Source organism: Microtus oregoni, unplaced genomic scaffold, assembly GCF_018167655.1.
Source record: "Microtus oregoni isolate MIOR12 unplaced genomic scaffold, Mior012 000049F_ref0000343, whole genome shotgun sequence".
NCBI classification, from domain to species: Eukaryota; Metazoa; Chordata; class Mammalia; order Rodentia; family Cricetidae; genus Microtus; species Microtus oregoni.
Window position 1 is genome coordinate 12,472,207 of NW_024543223.1, and position 19,670 is coordinate 12,491,876.

Below are 19,670 nucleotides of genomic sequence, written 5' to 3' on the forward strand. Positions count from 1 at the left end.
AAAATTACAAGTAATTGAGGGTGTCACACTAGAGCAGTACCTCCGGCTCCATCTCCTACGGGGCCTACCACAGAACTGCTAAGTGCGCACCTCAGAAACATCACAGTGCTCCTATATAGAATTTATGCCATTGTGAAAATATTTCAAATATTTTGCTATGTAAGTTTGCTGTTACCCTTTTACATTGAAAGCAAGTCATTTCCTATTGCTATGGGTTATGTTCTTTAAATTTAGAATGATTCAGACATATAAGTGAAGCTTGGTGTCACAGAGAAACCTTTATAAATTCCTGAGGACCCCTCTAGAATTTCACAGGAGAAGCGAACAGTAACATGGCAGCAGTGAGGATGCCTACTCTCCGGGACAAGGTCCAACATCACTGCTCTTTGCTCAGAATGCTTTTGCCCCACGTGTCTAATCAATCTTTGCACAAATGCCAGGTAGTAGCACCCTGCTAAACACACTCGATGGTTTTCTTTTTAACTGAGCATTCATAAATTCCAAACTGAAGTTAAATTTCCACATTCTGGGTTCCCTCAAATGTTAAGAACAAATCTGATAGAGGCGATACTTTTCACACAGAGTCTGAATATTGAGCATTTAGTAAAAATGGGCCCTCATTTTTCTTTACATAGAATAATTTAACAATTGACAGAGAGTGCTTTGCAGAATGTAGGGAGAAACAGGAACTACGTGAAGTTTATCTAATGCATACTACCAGGGTTCATTCTTCTAATCAGATAGAGAGAAATGGAACAGCACATTGATGACCATCTCTGAGTTGTTGCACCATGCACAGTTCAAAATAAAATGCTTTATCTTAAAAGTCACCAGTACCAACTATTCTTAAGTCAATGTGAAGGCTTAAAGGATTATTCTTTCTACCTTTATTTTATAGTAGAAGTAACTGTCATTTTATTTTCTTGCAAGATTCTGGAAGCATTTGCTATTTTACAATTATAATCACCTAATATTTATTGGTACATAGTGATGTTATTGGGTTAGTTAATCATTGTCACATTGATTGGATTTAGAGTTATCTAGGAGAGAGGGCACACCCTTGTTTTGTGTATATCTGTGAGGTCATTTCCAGAAAAGATTAATCGAGGGAGGGAAAATCCACTCAATAAGGATGGTGCCCTCCTGCAAGCTGGGGGCTCCGAATAAAAAGAGAAAGATAGCTGAATGGCAGCACTCCATCCCTTCACTTCATATCCACTGGGAACTGAAAGGAACCTCCTTGCCACATGCTCATGCCGTCATGATATTCTCTGCCCAAGCACATGGGCCAAATGGCCATGGGCTGACCTGTCTGAACACATGAACCAAATTAAGTCCTTCCTGCCTTCAACTGTTTATAGCAGGTGTTTTCATCACACCGCAGAGACTAACAAACACAATAACACGTACCTAGTGGGATGAGTCAGTCAGGATTATTAACACCATAGTCCTCTTAATTGCTTATTATTTCAGGTTTAACTGCAACCCTCTCACTCGGCCGTCAGCTCCTCTTCCCTAGCAGCCAGGCCTCTTGCAACCACCATTCTGTTCTCTACTTTCATGAATTCAAGTGACTTCGATTCCGCATATGCTTGAGAACACGTGGTGTCTTATTTTTTACTTGGCTGACTTATCTCACCTAGAATAATCTCTCTTCAAGGCTGGAGAACATTCTCCTGTGTACATATAGCTGTCCACTGTGGACATAGAGCTACTTGTCTTTTTCCTCTTCATCCATTTGTCCTTTGATGAATACTTGGCATGATTCACAGACTTAACATTGTAAATAAAGCTGCAGTGAATGTTAGGTGTGGCTATCTCCTCGACATCATGGGTTCAAGTAGGGTAGAGGGGAATACACCGCCTAGCTCAGTGGAAGGGTGCTCGCCTACTCTACACAAGGTCCTGGGTTTGATCCCTAGCACCACACACACACACACGAAAAACCCCAAATATTGTCTTCGAGGGAAGACCTGTTACTGTGGCTCCTTGGGAAAGCAATAGCTTTCGCTTTTTTTCTACCCCTGAGCTTTAGCTGAAGGACCACCATGAAAGAGAGCTGGGGGCATTTGGGGCACACTAAGCCGAGTCTCTGCAAACATCCACAAACAACCTTCTTTATTCCTGATACCCCGTTTTTATGCTGTAGAACAGGAGGGTTATTTGCTTCATCTAATTCAAAAGATATTACTGAAAGAAAAGAAAATAAAGATGAAAATAACTTTTAATTTAGGTCGGGATTGTGATATATCTGGGTGTATTCTGCCTTCTCAACAGCTTCTGCTTTACTCAGTATTCTGTATTCACCGTGGACTCCACCCCTGACCAGCCGAGCAGGATGGTGTTGCATCAAGCATATTCCAACTTATTAGGCTAGTTTCAGTCTAGAATCTCACTGTTTATGACTCTATGTATATAATTATGGATGCATATTATCATAATTCTTATCAATGACAGCATTCATATACAGCCTCTGTGACCACAAACAAGAATAATGATCGTGATTTCAGTTCTGTGTCTGAGTATGACTTCTGGGCCTAGACCACCTGCCTCACAGTGGGAACTTGACTAAATTCAGATAATAGTTTCTGAGCACACATTATGAATCAGTAAGAGTGTGAAAACAAAGGAATGTGTGAAATGTGGCACCTACCTCAGCTGTTTCCAACCCAATCCAGTTAACCAGGCCTGACTTAAAGAGAGACGATGACAGCAAGCGAGCTGCTAGTTATGCAAAAGGATCCAGGCAGGATCAGGAAGACTGTGCAGGAGTTAGATGCCTGTTTCCCGGGTGTGGGAATCAGAGCTGAATGGTAAATCTCCTTTCAAAGATCTTGTACTGTTTGGGAACACCTTCTCATCTGGGAAAGATGCTCACGCTTTCTTCTGTCGATGAGCTTACATTTGGATAGTGCAAAAATTAGAACAAAGCCGGGCGATGGTGGCGCACGCCTTTAATCCCAGCACTCGGGAGGCAGAGGCAGGCGGATCTCTGTGAGTTTGAGACCAGCCTAGTCTACAGAGCTAGTTCCAGGACAGGCTCCAAAGCCACAGAGAAACCCTGTCTCGAAAAACCAAAAAAAGAAAAAAAAAACCACAAATTTGAACCTGGTACTGGGGAGAATCACCAGGCCAAAGAAGTACATATTGTTTAGAGCCCTGGATAGGTGGTTGCCAACAAGGACAATCTGGCAGGAATATGGTGAGTTTTCTAGAGTACTAAAGGGAAATGATTAAGGAGAAGAAAGGGCAGAAAAGGCTACCAGGGCAGGACAGAGGAAAGACAGGAGGGCAAAGGGTAGAGATGAACAGAGAGAGGCCGGGTCTGAGAAACATGCTTGCAGCAGAACTGACCTCGAGGGCAGGAGAGGAGGTGGGGGAGGAAGGGATGAGCCACGTTGCCAACTTGTGAAATAGGTGGTGTGATGACGACAGGCAGTCCAGGAACCAAAGAGGAGAAGCAGGTTTGAGGGAAGGCGTCAGTGTAGGCATGGACACACATTGCAATTGCTATGTCTCAGAACACATACGTCACAGCAAACTAAGCAAGCTAAATTAAAATAGAAGGATGAAAATCTGACTTTAATCTCAAGGCCAGGCGGATTTGGAAAGTATTAGCACATGAGCAATACTTTAAAACATGAGCATTGATGAGAACACTTAGAAAGGATTAAAAGCGTGCGCCACCATCGCCCAGCTCAGGTTCAAATTTGTGGAGAACTTCTTTGCAATCTGTGTCTTCATTCTTATCCCCCATCTTTGTCCATCTTGGAGTCCAACATGTCTTTCCCCAACTCCACTTCTGCACATGTTGGTACTTTCCAAAACACCTCTTGCTTCTGTTACCTAGCTATCACTGTCTTACATTCCTGGGCCGGCTCAGATGCCTTAGTGCTTCTTGTATTTCTGAGGTAGGGTTGTATCCTTTCTCTATGTTCTCACGTCATGTAACAATTCTTTTTCTCCCCGCTTTGGGCTAAGATCAAGTGTACTATTCCAATTAATTTTTTTTCTAACATCTGTCACGTGGACAGTGATGATGCTGCGTTTCCCTCACTCGTCACAGTATCTGAATGACTAGTCCTTGCTGACTAGAACTTGCCTAATGAACGCTAATGAAAAAGGGATGAAAGGAAGGAAAGGAAGAGAGCAAGGTGAGAAGGGAAGATGAGAAGGAGAGACTCCCAGAACATCTTTGCAGCACGATGTGCCCTTGTGTGGAGAACCACGGCATTACTAACATTTGTCTGACGATGGAAAACAGTCAAAGATGAATAGTAATTATTTGCTTGCTGGAGATCAGAAAAAAATAGCTGCTAACTATTTGATACACAGGATGAGATGCCTCAGTTTGCCTCAGCAGACCTAATCTGGTTGCTGAAGGTTTGGAGGACTTCTGGTGAGTTGTTAGTCATCTGTGCTTGTGGAAAGGCCGAAGAAGCTGGGTTCCACAGTCAGTGAGAGACACACAGCAGGGGCAGGAACAGAGCAGGTGCACACACAAGCAAGGCAGGCCGGTGAAACCCTCCCTGCATTTCCTTCAGAACTCTTTATATCTAGGACGCTGCTAGAAGGTTCTGCCTACTATGGGAAAGGGTCTTTCCCTTAAGTTACTCTTTCTAGGAAATGCTCTCATAGGCCTGTCTAGAGGTCTGTCTCTTAGTTGATTCTAGGTCCAATCAAGTTGACAACCAAGATTAGTCATCAGGAGCAGAGACCTACAGAAAGCAAGAGAGAGAAGTAGAACAATGTGATGGACCGAACCTATTGGTGTTCGTAAGACAGATTGCAGACAGTGGAGGCTGAAAAGGCAGTGAGCTGAGCTGGCTTGGCTGGAATGTTCAGAATCAGGAAGAACCTTGGGTTATTGAAACTGTTCCTTTATTCTGAAAAAGTATATTTAATAAATGGAAATGTTCTGTCTTCCATTCTGGACAGGGCATTGTGACTATCATGTTTAGAATAGATTATAGAATCAGGAATATTACACGCCAGAGCTCCTTACGACACATTCTTCTGACTGGAGACTTAGACAATGAGAATAACAATCCAGGGGAGAGAGAGTGTTGGCCTGGACCAGATTGTGTGTGGTTGGGATGTTGAGAAGTGACTGAACTCTGGCTATAACTTTAGGAGAAGCAGTATGTTCTGACAGCTTGGACATGCTACAAATATGGATGTCAAGGTTGACTTCAAGGCTTTTGACCTAAGCAAACGGGACAACAATTTGAGACGTCTTTGATGAGACATTTACTTAGAGATATTCAAACAGGTACTTGCTCTGGTCAGTTAAAGCAAAAGGGGAGCAGTAACTTAAAGAGAAAGAATCAAAAGTCAAGCAGCTTGGGTTTTGTTTTTCAAAGATGGGAAGTGGTCATTGGTATACATTAGTGCACCTGGAAGTCATTCCAAGCAAGGAGAGAGATAATGAGAAAAGTACGGGAGAACTATTGGAACTAGGACCTGAATAGGTGGGGGGAGATGAGCCAATACTGCCCTTAGGCCCATAAACAGGCATTGCAGCAAGGGAGGAAAGTAAGGTGTCCCCGGACTGGAATTCCTCTGAGGACTGTCTTCCTTTCTCAGGGAAACAAGCCATCAGGCAAGCAGCGAAGCTGACACTAGGTGAGAAGGCGGGAGGAGAGGGTTTGAAGACAGAGCAGAAAGCCTGATGAGGTACTTTGGGACTCTGGCTTTTAGATTCTGTCTCGAGATATATTTATGAATCTTAAGATTTGTGATTTGAGATCATTTAGATAAATTTAAGCTAAAAAGGGAGTTCTTCACACCTGCCAAGATTAAGAATTGCTTAATAAAATCTTTTCGCTCCATGAACATATGTGGGTTTGAGTGCATATAAAGCGGAAGCAAAAATATACTTTTCAGTGCTTGCCCAGGATGGTGGGAGTGGATGAATGAACTGCCTACTTTGATTTACATACATTGGAGATACCAAGAAGTGAATGTCACATTTAGCTAACAGAGAATGAAGTCATATACACCCAGAAGACAATGGTCCCTTATAGCATCTAGTCTTTCTAGTCTGAATCTATCTCCTTAATGGTCATAAAGTAAACATGTTTTCAGATGAAAACAAGAACATAATATGCACTCATATTATCTGGGGTTGGAACTTGTCAGAGACCACAGGCCCCCATGACCCCACCTTCCAACACCCACTCCAGCAGATCCTTCTAGAACACAATACAGACTCATGCAGTCTGAGTTTGGAACCTGCTGTAAGACCACAAGCCCCTCCTACCACCATCACCCACCTACACATTACAGGAAACCTTTCTCTCTGAACATTTTCACACAGGAGAAGTTTAGCAGCTTGAAAGCTTTAGCAGTCAGAAGGTAACTTTCCCTGCTATAAAAAACGGGGCCTTTACAAAACTCTGCAAGGTATTAATAAGCGGAGGACATGGCCTATAGGGTTTAGAATTTGTTGTACTGAAAATGAAATTTGACCTCATGAATAACAACAAAGGTGATGGTCCTTGCCCATTCCGTGGACGTTTGCCCTTTAAAACAACCCCCCACTGCACACGCACACTTAGCACTGAGAAGCCTTGTGTTCAAACCCTGGTATAGAAGGGCACTGTGCAGTGCTCTCTCTGCTCTTAGAGGATCCATGCTCTTTTCTTTGAAGACAAATACAGTTTTACTTCAGGAAAAAAAAAATCTGTTTTTAGGACTTCTTTGATTTTAGTTGTCTACTTTCTCCCTGAAAAATATATTAATAATATCTAAAATCTTTCAATAGGTGGGTTAGAAATAGACTTGGGGGAGGGGAGTTCGACAGACCGGCCTGGGACTTACCTTGACCCCTCAGCAATCCCCCTACCCCCTTCTTCTAAATGCTGGGATTACAAGGCACGAGCCTCACTGACATTTATTGATATACTTTTAATCCTAATGTATGCCGGTTTTTTCATATTGTAATGTAAAGGAACCACTTCTACAGATTCATATTTACCTTAGTTGTTAAATAGGACCTTGAGGTTAACTTCAAATAACTTTCTGTTTACCGGCTTAATTTGTCAAGCATTTGTAAATTCTACAAAACATGTTTTTAGAAAATTTATTAGTATATCACACATAAACATTATAAATAATCTTCCTGCAATGCTGTTGTCATCTGCTTATTTGACTTACATTTGAGACAAGATGGGGGAGCTAATTTAACTGACAGCGAATGAGGATTCAGAATTAAGTTTCTCTGCACCCCTAAGAGGAACTATAGTATTAGTCCCCTCAGAATCAACATTCTGTATACTCTTGAGGTTAGACATTATTTCTGGAATTGATTCAGTAGTTTCACTTTCTAGACATCAAGAGCACTTAAAATTGAAAACCAAGAACATACTAGTCTTACTTTATTTCGTTGTGTGGATCCGTTATTACTGAACTACAGTTAATCATGCTTTTCTCTATGTGAGATGTTCCTGCGGGAAGGAATTACACAGGATTAAGTCCCCTTCCAGCGCTCCTCGGAGCTCTGCACGGAAAGCTCTTTTCTATTTTGCAAGCCTCAACAAGTCCGCTGCTGAGTCACAATCTCCTTTCCCCCCTGATGTGAGAAATCTTTCTCCCTTGGAAATTAATAAAGCTTCGGAAATGTTCTGATTCGAGTCTCCCGGGGGAAGGAGGGAGGGACGCCAGAATGAACTTGTAGAGGAGGAGTCCGGCACACCCGGATCACAGTGACAACGCACCCAAGGCATGCTGCAGCAAGGCTGAGAACCTACTCAGCGCAGGCGTGTGCAAATAACCATGCACAGCCGGGACAGCGCCAAACTTTGTTCCCCTTTCTGCAGTGAACACATTTGCTACACAGTGCGCTGGTGCTCCGCGGTTTACCCTGGAAAAAAATAAAAGCTTTCCCGCGGTGGCAACTTGATGTCAGTGACAGTCAGTGACAACTCGCTTGGGGGTGCACCAGAACACCGAGCGCGGGACCTTCCCAGATTCCAGCAGCCCAGCGCCGGTGCCCTCGGTGCAGCTCCCCGACAGCGGTCCCTCACGTGACCCCAGGGGCTGAGAGAGGGCGGGACCTGAGCTGGAGGGCGCGTGCAACCGGGGCAGGAGGGGCGGTTGCCCAGGAACTGTCCGCAACGCCCGCGCGTGCTCGCCTCCGTGCGCACGCGCGCGCGCACGCCTCTTCCAACCTCCACCGGCCTCTTCTCCATTCCGCCCTTGGCAAGCTCCGGGCCCGAGGGACACGCTGCGCGCGCCCGCCGCCTGGCAGCCTCCAGGACGCATGCTAATGAGGGGCGGGGCGAGGCCGGCGGCGGCGCGCTCCCGCGTGCCGGGGCGCGCGGCGGTGGGCGGGGCGATTGTGAGGTGGCTGCTGACGCACGTTCCGGCGTTCTTAAGCGGCGAGGGCGGCGGCGGCCGAGGCAGCGGCGGTGCCGGAGCCGGTTCCGGGAGGTGGCGGTGGCCTCCGTGAGGGGCGGCGGGGCCCAAGTCGGTGTGCCCTGGCTCAGTCACAGTGTCCCATTCCCACTGACCCCCCCCACTCCTTCCACCACGGCCGCGCCGCCACGGCTCCCGGGTCTTCCTAGGCGGGGCAGGGGACGGGGTGCGTCTCCTGCCGCGGCCGCCGGCCTGATAAATGCGGGACTTCGGGTTCGGGGTGCTGCACACTGCCCTGCTGCGCAGCGGCAGCCCCCGGTCCTCGCCCGGCGGCGGCTCATACCGGCCCTTCGCCGCCGGGCCGTCCACCACGCCCTTCGGCCCGCTGTCGCCACCGCCGTTGCCTGTCACCGGCTTCTCGGAGGCCGCCTCCCCCTTCGCCATCCCCTCGGGCGGCGGCGCGGCCAGCCCGGCCGCAGCTTCCTCTTCCTCCCCGCTCGTGGCGCGTCAGCAGCAGGCCGTGCAGGATGAGCTGCTGCTCGGGCTGACCCAGCAGCCGGCGAGGCCGCTCTCGGGGGCGGCGGCGGCGGAGCAGCTCCCCAGCCACCACCCCGGCGGCGGCACGAACGCGGGTGTGACCCACCTCCTCCCCTCCCAGGACTTCAAACCGAGTCTGCACCACCCCTCCTCCTCCTCCGCCTCCTCCTGCTGCTGCTGCCGCACCTCCTCCCCGCAGGACTTCAGTAAGCGGCAGCAGCAGCAGCTGAGCAGCCAGAAGAGGAAAGAGTTGAGCCCGCCACACCGTCCCCACCCTCCGGACGCGAAGCCACCGCCGCCGCCGCTCCACTGCCCCGGTCGCTTCAGCTCGCCGCCGCCAACGCCGCCGCCGCCCGGGCCGCTCCTGCAGTCGGCGCCGCTCGCCCAGCGCCCGCAGCCGTTCAGCCTCCCTCACACGCAGCACCTCCCGCCGCAGGACTTCGCCCCGCGGCAGCGACCGGCCGAGCTGCCCCCGCTCCCGCAGCTCCCACCCTCACCGTCCGCAGCCCCGCGGCGCCGCCACGGAGGCGCGGGAAGCCCTCGCCAGACCCCGGGCGCGGGCGAGGGCAGCGCCGCCGAGCCCCCCAATGCGGGCTTGCCCCCCTCGACGCCGCCGGTGAACCCCGCGCCGGGCTCCATGGAGTCGCCCAACCACCCACTGCTCAACAGCCCCAGCACCCTCCTGCCCGGCGCGGCGCTCGGCACCAGCGCCTTCAGCAGCCTGCAGAGCTCGGACCTGCCGCACCCGGGCGGCGGCGGCGGGGGCGGGGGACCCCCCGGAGGCGGAGGGGGAGGCGGCTCCGCGTCTCCGCCACCGCTGCCCGGTTTCGGCACCCCCTGGTCGGTGCAGACCGCATCGCCGCCGCCGCCCCAGCCTCCGCCGGCGTCCCAGCAGCAGCCACCCCAGCAGCCGCCGCAGCCACCCCAGCAGCCGCCGCAGTCACAGCCTCCGGGCTCCTCGGCCGCCACCCCGGGCGGCGGTGGCGGCGGCGGCGCGGGCGGCTCTCTGAGCGCCATGCCGCCGCCCAGCCCGGACTCGGAGAACGGCTTCTACCCCGGGCTGCCGTCGTCCATCAACCCGGCCTTCTTTCCGAGTTTCTCGCCGGTGTCGCCGCACGGCTGCGCGGGGCTCAGCGTGCCGGCTGGCGGCGGAGGTGGCGGTGGTGGCTTTGGCGGCCCGTTCTCGGCGCCCGCGGTGCCCGCGCCGCCCGCCATGAATTTACCTCAACAGCAGCCGCCACCGGCGGCGCCGCAGCAGCCGCAGAGCCGGAGGTCGCCCGTCAGCCCGCAGCTGCAGCAGCAGCACCAGGCGGCCGCAGCCGCCTTCCTGCAGCAGAGGAACTCGTACAACCACCACCAGGTACGGTCCGGTGGGCGGCGGTGGGGCAGGACCCCGCCGCCCCCTCGAGCGGCCAGCGCCGGGGTACGGCGGCGGTCCCGGGACAGTGGGCTCGGGTGGGCAAGCAGAGAGAGGTGGGCTGGGGCTGCTCCGTCCCCGGCATGCCCGGGGCGGACGGGAGCCGAGGCTGTTCCCTTCTGGAGTTTGTTCGGTGCAGCACTGGGAAAGCCCAGGCGGCACCTGCAGCCGCACCCCGGGACTGTCACCGACAAGGAGGAACTGTCAGGCGGCGCGCGGCTCTCGGCTGCGGGGTTGGGGGTGCCCTAGGTGTCTGCTCTTTTTAGTATTTGTCTCATCTTGTGGGTTTGAAGACCAAGGCACCCTTGAAACTAGGATTAACGCGTTTTCTCCTAGACGTCTCCACATGGGGTGGTGTACCGGGATCATGGGGGTATGTGGCTTTGGGAAATGACACCCAGGCAGACTCTTCGCTAGTCCGTGCCCTAGACTCAGGGTCTTTTCTGTTATTGTTCTCCCCCCACCCGACCCCCGCCCAGTGCAGATTTTGGGTTGCCGCTGAGTTCTTGGTGTTGAGAGTTTTGTTGCTATTTAATGGAATTAGCATTTGTTATGGTGATCATTCGAAGTTCAATGTCAAGATAAAGGATTGTCATGGAACCAAAATTTGACTTTAACCGGTCCTTACTTCTCAAACTTCTGTTGACCTAAGTTTTCAAAAGTGAATGCTGTTTAATTAACCAAAGTATCAGCCAACAGATAATCGAAATTAACCCAAGTAGAAGTTAACAGTTTTGTCTGATCGCTGTTTTCTCCCCAAGAATGGGAAATGTGACCTATAAGGAAGAAAAATACCGACTTTTGAAGTAATGCTCCATTTCCCATGGTTTATATGATCTTGAGCAACTGTCTAGTGTGTCAGGCTCTTCATTTTTAACTTGAAGTTTGCCGCGGAAATTTATACGCAATTTTGAATTTACAAAGTCAAAATAGAACGTTATCAGGATGTATGTTGTGATTCATATTTTAACTACAATATGCGCCAATAAACAAAAAGAAATGGGTCTTACCTCGGAGTGTAAGAGGTCACATGGCTTTCAAATGGAATTTTAGGTCATTGGAAAAGAACTTTGAACTGTGAGTCATTTGGTAGGCAAAACAAGGCTACTGCATGGGGTAATTCTGCTGTGACTCCTTGGTTGTGCTTCTCAACTGTGTGGAAGGAGAAGAGGCTTTATGTTCACGATTTTCAGCATTTCAAATCCTGCAGTAACACCCATAGGTATTGGATATCAAGTTTTTAAATTTTTCGTAAAAGAAAAACGTTTAATTTTAGGATTACAGTATTTACTGAGTTTTAGAAATGACATGGTCTGTGTTTTCACTGTCTAAATCTTAGCAGAAAAATCGTTAGTGTTGGCTTATTAACAGAAATACTAGCAATTCATAGTTTCCTTTTTTTAAAAAGTGAATGATGTCTTGTGAATTTTTCATTTTTTGATGACTTTTCTCACCATAGGTTCTAGATGGGAATATATTTTGCTTTTGAATGTCAGTTACCTTAAGAGACTTACATTAAGATTATTAAGAATCAGCAAAGCCTGTGGTTTATTGTATATCTCAGTGGATCCACCTATAGGTAGCATCCGATAATTGCTTTAACAGTTCAAGGATAATTTAACTTAATTAAAGAAATATTGAAAGAAAACAAAATAAAATACCATAAACGTTGAATTAACAGTTCAGGAAAATGAATTTCTTCCTGGACTGACCTGACCTTGAAATGCATCTTCAGTCCACACTGAATGGTTACCTCTGTTGGTTTGTTCAGAGTAGCCCGAGCTGTTTGGGAAGCCTAAGATCTAAAAATTTTGCTTTCATAGCTGAGATAATTAAGACCATTTAACTAATACTAATTTAACTAGTCCTAGTAGAAGATATGTTGCTTTGAGGTTCTTCAAAGTTAACTTAAGCTTTGAAGAGTATTTTAGTAATTGTCTTGAGACATCACTATTTATTGTACATAGGGGATAAAAACTTCCCGAACACTAAGTAAATAGGATCTCAACTAGGAGCGCTTCTTTTGTAAACCCTTAGGAAATAGTCTGTTGGCTTTTGTGTTTTATTTTTAATGATTTTTTTCTTTTATTTTTTATTAAATTCTTAGCTTAGTTCTAAAATTTGAATCTGAATGCTAAGCTCTCCAAGGCCTGTCATTGAAATAGCTGTGTTTTCCTCAGCCTCTTCTGAAACAATCTCCTTGGAGCAACCATCAGAGCAGTGGTTGGGGCACTGCAAGCATGTCCTGGGGAGCAATGCATGGCAGAGATCACCGTAGAAGTGGAAACATGGGAATTCCAGGGACTATGAATCAGATATCTCCACTGAAGAAACCATTTTCTGGTAATGTTATAGCACCACCGAAATTTACTCGCTCTACACCATCACTGACTCCAAAGTCTTGGATTGAAGATAATGTGTTCAGGACAGACAACAATAGTAACACACTCTTACCCTTACAGGTAAGAATGGTATGTAATTGTCCTTATTCCTAATGCTTATCTTTTGAATAGGAAGTGGGGTGGTGGAGGCAGCAATGGCAGTATAGGAAGATTAACAGAATTAAAGATAAAATTTAAGCATATCATTTAATTATTAAAGGGTAAAACACAGAGAAAATGGAGATAAAAGAATTTATCTGTAAACACGCAATGAATGGAAATAAGCTTCCAAACATTTAAAAAAAAGTTTCTACCATTACAGTTTGAAGCCTTTAATTGGCAATTAAAAATGTCTAAGTTAGTTATTTCTTAATAGACAACCAAATTTTGCCTTTCTGGTAGTATAAGCTAAAACCTTCTGTAACTAGTTGCAGATAGGTTTGTCTGTGGCAAACTGTTCACATATTAGAATGTTCTTCATGCAGCTATGATCGTGCCACAGTAATGTTAAGACCCTTTGAATATAATTCACATTGCCTCCAATGGGTTCAGTGTCTATAAATATATACATATGGATGTATAATATTCCCCACTAACTGTGGCCTAATATTAATGGAGGAGATATTTTTTCCAGGCCTGTTTAATATTTTGTGACTCTAGTAAATGAAGTTTAATTTTCATGAAAACCTTTAAAGGATGGAACAGAAATTTAAGAAAGAACTTTGATTGTTTTTCATTTCTATCTCTGTTTTTTGGTTTTTGGTTTTTCTTGGGTGGGATGGGGAAGAGAACTGCTCATTTCTGATGCAAACTTCTATGCTATTGAAGGTGAGATCTAGTTTGCAGTTGCCAGCTTGGGGCTCAGATTCACTCCAAGATAGTTGGTGCACTGCAGCCGGAACATCCAGAATAGACCAGGTAGGCTGCACAGTGTGTGCTTCTCAGGGTCCTGGCCAGGAGTGCAGTGTTTACAGTATGAATGCGAGTCATCATTTGCTTTTCAATTATATAAGCATATGCCAGAGATTATTAATACAATTTAGTTTTAAATATCTCGATTTAAATTCTTAATCCATTTATTTTCAAATTTAGAAGATTTGTATTCATATTTTGAAATCATAAAAACATTGGCTTTGATTACAATGAATTAATCATGTATCTAAGAGCACCCGACTTTAAACATCAGTCAAACTGAATAGGTACTGTCTTCCTTTCAGAATTATCCGCAATGAAGATGCAAACTCATATGTGTGTTTACCATCCAGCTTTACATTTCGTGTTTTAAGGAATCTTCCTGTAAATGTTTGTCAGATATGCCTCTGAATAACTCCTGTTTTAATTTAGGGGTTTTTTACCTTTATAAAAATAAAGTTTTGTGGTGTAGTATTTTATTCTAAATTTTGTTCTAAAATATCTTCAAGATCTTTGTGATTTAAAGATGCTGTTTATCTGCAGACTGAATTTGAATGTATTCTGGTACGAGATCATGAGGATTATTATATGAGGACATAAAAACATAGGTCCTTTTATATGAGGAGGTCTTAGAGATCTCAAGTTTGACCTTTGTTTTGAGATTTTGTAAGTGAGTGGCGCTATATAATCCATAGCTAAGGCACTTCCTCAAGTAATTTATCAGCATGAACTGATTTTTTACAAAGACTGTATAGGCAGATTAATAACAGCACATTTTATAAATAGCATTCTAATCTGGGGAACTAGCACTACCTTGAATGATCAGTCATTAGCTGTTGTTTTAGAAAAATCCTGACTATTTATCAAAGTTGTCCCTCCAGGATCTCACATAAAATGGTAGTTATCTTGTGTTTAGCTTCTTATCTTGTTAATGTAAGCTTCCCACTCATCCCTTTCTAGTCTCTTTCTCCTTCTGTCCCAATTCACCATGCATGGCTTTTGAGGTCATTGCCCCATGCTTGTGAGGCATGCACCTTACCATTGAACTGCCTGCCCAACCCCTAATGTTCCACTAATCTCTCATAACTACGTTTTCCTTTTTGTTTTTTTCTTTGCCGTTGGGACTAGGATCTTATTTATAGCTTAGACAGATCCCTGTCTCTATCACTTGAGAACTGAAACTATTAGGTGTGTCCAGAATTTATTATCTGAAAATGCTTTTAGCATTTAGTAAGAACTAATACTCAAAACTGTTATTGATTTCCTCAAAATAGAATTTTCCATGAGACATTTAAAAAATCACAATGTGTTTATTTGTGGATACTTAGAGGTTTTAAATCAATGTAAATTTCCTTTTAACTTAGGTTGTTTACCACTTACATGTTTTTATATGTGGCACCTCTGCAGTATGCCCTGAGAAACCTATCAGTACATGTTATCTTCTCTCTGGGCAGTTTTCAATGTTTTCAATGCAGGATATTTGCTGTATATTATGGAAACGGCCTTGAGCTAGTTAAAGATATTTTCTATCAATCAACCATCCAAACTAATATAAAGTAATAAATCACATTTTGGAGATCTTCTTTAGGGGAAGTCTGTCACTTGACACTTTCATGGGTCTCCCTCAGAAGTAGTGTGTGGTAGAAAAGCAATGCCAGCATTTTATGAGCCTGAACTTCGAGAGTGTAGGAGTCTTTAAACTCACACACAGCTAAAAGTCAAGAAGCTCTTTTGTTTAGCAGTAAGTAGGTGCTTTCCCTGGGTATTTAGTGTCTTAGCCTCAGTCCTTTAAGTGTCTTTGGAATATTATCTGTCTACCCTTTCATAAGTGCTTATGGCTAACATATGGGTACAGAAAAATAGTCACATAAGCAGTAGACTTTCAGAGGCTACTATCGTTTTCCATTTCTTCTGTTTTTGTCTTGTTACTGTAGGACTCTTATCATCTCATTTCTGTAAAACTCCAATTAACTGATTACCAGATGGCTTTAATATTTTAGACTATGGTATATGAACTTTTCCTCAGTTTTTCTGAAATGTCTTAGTAATTTTCAAGCAGCCATGTAATAGTAAAACTAACATGATCTTCTGTATTTGTTAGTATGTCAGGACTGTGTGTACATCTTTATTTCTAAATTGCCTCAAGTCTTCCTTATAGATTTAAACAGATAACAATTTAGATGAGTAAATCTGTTCCTAGTATCCTTACTTTAGAAGAACACATTTGTTTTATAGCACAATATGAATAATTAAATACAATTTGTTTTAAACTATTGCCTTTAAAAGATAGTTATGAACTGTAGAATGTTTTCTTCTAATTATTTAGGGTGTAGAACATAAAATATTTTAAGTACTTATACTTTTAGAGCCTACACAGTACATCATAAGAATATTAATGTTTGCTTTGATAGTTTATTAATCCTAACTTAAATATACTTAAGAACTTGAATATTACAATATTCTTCCATTCAGTAGCTAGAAATTCATCTGATAACAAATCTATTTTAGTATCTTATACTTGTTCCAGTTTAGTCAATTAGCAGATTCTATAGAAAAGTCTAAGATTTAGTCCTTTATAATTACCGTCTTAATAGTAGTCTTTACACTCATCATACAGCTCAACTTACACGTTTTATAGAGAGTTTTATGGTAATGATAAAGGGGTATTCATTTTACAGACATTTGAAAGCTAGATGGGTGTGATTAGAAGGACCCTAGCCTTAATTACTTTAGAAGATAGTGGACGAGTCCAGGAAATGCGCACACTGTCGAGCAGAAGGAGAGATGGTAGAAATGGAGGCATTAGTAAGCATGTAGGTCTTGTTTGCACAAAGGCCATCCTCTTCTCACGTCCATCTTATGTCATTTGCTGTAACAATACTTTATCTGTGTGTTCAAGTGGTCTATAGGCATTGTTCCGTCTGACTTGGCTATTTTCCAGAAGATGGAGGCAGAGTATAAAGAGGTTCGGTGGTGTAGAAGATCCCAAAGCTTGGTGCTGTTTATACTGTGCTGGCCAGCAGCTTCATGGTCCACCTAACATCTCCTTAGTCAGAGGAGTTAAAATGTGGCACCAGTGTGTACTAACCTGCTTTTCACATAATTCTGCAGCATGTCGAGTTTGGGAAGCACCGCTCCTTTTCATTGATTCTCTCCCACTCCCCTACCAGGTTCATCTGTTCTAGTGAAGCAGTACGGATAGGTATGTTGTGTGTTCAGGATCTTTCCCTTGAAGATCAGTGAATCGGACCTCTGTAGGTAGTTGGTGATTAATTGGAGCAAGAGCCTCCTCTCTAGCAGCTTTGCTTCTTTCGGTGTTACTACTCACCCTTCCTAATTCCTTGATAGCGCCTTGTTTAGTCTACAGTGCTGATCCTGGCCCCTGGCTTTAAAAAGCATACAACCCTAGTTAGACATCAAAGAAGAAGAAATAAACAAACCTTATGTTTTTCTTTAGCTCTCCAAAGACCTAGTTCTGAATATTTTCTGGTTGTTGGTTCCTTTGGGAAATCATGAGGGCTATAAGCCATTACTTAATGAAATAATCTATGTAAATGTGCCCGGGTGCATATGATCCTAGAGACTTCTGGTGTAACTTGAATCATGTGGCTCCAGGTTAATGCTTTACTAGGATTTCTGTGGAAACTGTCGGTTTACTTTTCTGATCCTTTTCTGGTTTCCTGTGCTGGTCATTTTGAGAGTTTAGATGACCTATCCCTGCTTCGAATTTGTACATTCATGCATCTAACAAGTGTGTGGGGATGGCTTTGACATATTTTAGAAAAGACATCAGACTCTTTGGAGGGCATGGATCATAGCTTGTTTGTCTCGTTTCCCTTGTTAATTGCTTATTCATTGTGTTTGTGTTGAGTAGAACATAATATCAATCCTTAGACATTAAAGACCTAAATGTTTTCTATAAAGCAAGGGGATTGTATTATCAGCAAAAAAAAAAAAAAAAAAAGCTGCTGTCAACACAGAAGGAATTTCTCAGAGTTGGGGAAGGGGATGTGAACTGAAGTGCCTCCCCACTCCCCTCTCTGCTGCCTTCATTTGGAGTGGAGTTCAGAGAGGGAGGATTACAAAAAGTGGAAGCACTTTGGAGAGTGAGATTTGAATGTAAATATATGAGACATTCTTTTCTAATATTAGTATCCTACATTTAATTTTTGTGTATAGAATGCTTACATATTCACTGTTTTGCAATTCTGAAGACTAAGTCAAGTTTTAAGTGTGTGATAGATGTTTAAAGTGTGGTGCAACTGTTAAATTCTTCTCAAGATGCTCATTTTTAAGTGCCAATGTCTGTCTTCCTAGATATATGAAAGAAACATTAAGCAACTGAAAATGTTTTCTGTGTGTAATATGTGTAAAAATGATCAGAGAGATTATTTCACTGCATTCAGCTAATACTCCAATAAAATTACATTAATTTTTATATATTTTAGAAATGAATGTGCTAAAAATATTGTCCCTTAACAAGAGACATTGTAGTTGACATGATACTTAAATATCAGTATTTTCTTGGGATACAAGTTAAGTAGTAATACATTGATCAAGTGTCCTACTTTATATAAGAAAGATTATATGTTTTTAACTTTTACTTTTAAAATTACATAGATCTTATATCTTTTCTTTTTCTGTCTTCCAGGATCGAAGTAGAATGTATGATAGCTTGAATATGCACTCTCTGGAAAATTCCCTTATTGATATCATGAGAGCAGAGCATGATCCTCTCAAAGGTACGCGGCAATTTACAGCATCAGTTTCATACATATATTGGTTTGTCTGCTTAGGAAAACTTAGTACTTATATAAACCAACTTTCTGATATGTAAAGAAATATCAACATTATTTCATATGCATTATTTTCTGTCTCTTGTTGTCCTTTATATTAGTGCCCTTTATATTGCAATCTTACCACCTTGAGGAAACAGGAGTACTAGTTACCTAATGCGGGTAACAGGTCATGCAAACTTTAGCCACTCAAAGCATCAGTAAGTAGTTGTTGCCACACCATGTGAATATCTTAGGGTTTATGTTGCTGTGGTAAATCACAATAACCAAGAGCAAAGGTTTGGAGAGAAAAGGGTTTCAGCTTAGAGCTTTTAGTCCATTGGGGAGGAAAATCAGGACAAGAGCACAAGACAGGAACCTGGAGGCATGAACAGCAGCAGAGACTTCGGAGTGACACTGTTTACTTGCTTCTCGTCACTTGCTGAGCCTGCTTTCTTATACCATCCAGGACCTGCTGCCCAAGGGTGGCACTACAGATAATGGGCCGGGCCTTCCCATATCTATCATCAGTTTTATGAATACATTTTCTCGATTGACTCCCTCTTCCCAAGTGACTCTAGTTTGTGTCAAGCTGACAAATCAGTAGCCAGCACAGTTAGTGTATTGTGAATTCACCAGAATAATAATTGCTATTTCTAGATCTGTACTTCTCATTGAGTCAGAATCGTGGAATTCTTTATAAGTTCTCCAGTTTTTATCCTACAAATATAATGTTTTTTGAGACAGAGTTTCTCTGTGTAACAGCCCTAGCTATCCTGGAACTAGCTCTTTAGATCAGGCTAGCACACATCCACCAACCTCTGCCTCCTGAGTGCTGGGATTAAAGGTGTGTGCCCCCACTGCCTGGCAAATGTAATTCTTTTAGAAAATTTTGTCCTAAAAACTCCAAAACGGTTTTGTTGGCAGCTAAATTCATAACAATAATCAGAGTCTTTCTCAGCTTCTGAGTTTTATACATAGGGTTTTTTTGTCTCTCTAATCCTCACATTTTAAGGAGCATGTTATGATTGTTGATGTACACTGGTGGCTAGTCCTCAAACTAATATGGTTATGTCTTTTGTTTTCTTGTGGGTGTTGTTGATCTTTTGCCTCTATTGTAAGGTTCTCTGTTTGAGGTCCTGTTCTATTTCACAATTTACCTTGGATCTTCCCTTTCAGAATAAAATCCAGGCATTTGACTGTATACTAGCACTCATGAGACTGGGTAGCAACACTGTCTCAAAAGTAAACACACACACATATAAGAAAGAAGAGAATTGTTAATAGTTT

General features: G+C 44.1%; 1 protein-coding gene across 5 annotated transcripts in view; it reads left to right on the plus strand.

Moving 5' to 3' along the window:
* The first annotated feature begins 8,279 nt into the window (after positions 1 to 8,279).
* Cpeb2 (cytoplasmic polyadenylation element binding protein 2) overlaps positions 8,280 to 19,670 on the plus strand; it is a 51,280-nt gene continuing 39,889 nt past the window's right edge. For 2 of the 5 annotated variants that reach the window (XM_041636244.1, XM_041636245.1), the window contains exons 1-4: positions 8,280 to 10,255; positions 12,493 to 12,774; positions 13,522 to 13,611; positions 18,257 to 18,347. In XM_041636244.1, the coding sequence (XP_041492178.1) occupies positions 8,618 to 10,255; positions 12,493 to 12,774; positions 13,522 to 13,611; positions 18,257 to 18,347 (2,101 nt within the window). In that variant the 5' untranslated portion in view covers positions 8,280 to 8,617. Of the gene's footprint in view, positions 10,256 to 11,499; positions 11,535 to 12,492; positions 12,775 to 13,521; positions 13,612 to 18,256; positions 18,348 to 19,670 lie in introns of those variants that run through there. The other 3 variants (XM_041636246.1, XM_041636247.1, XM_041636248.1) reach the window with 2 other exon arrangements.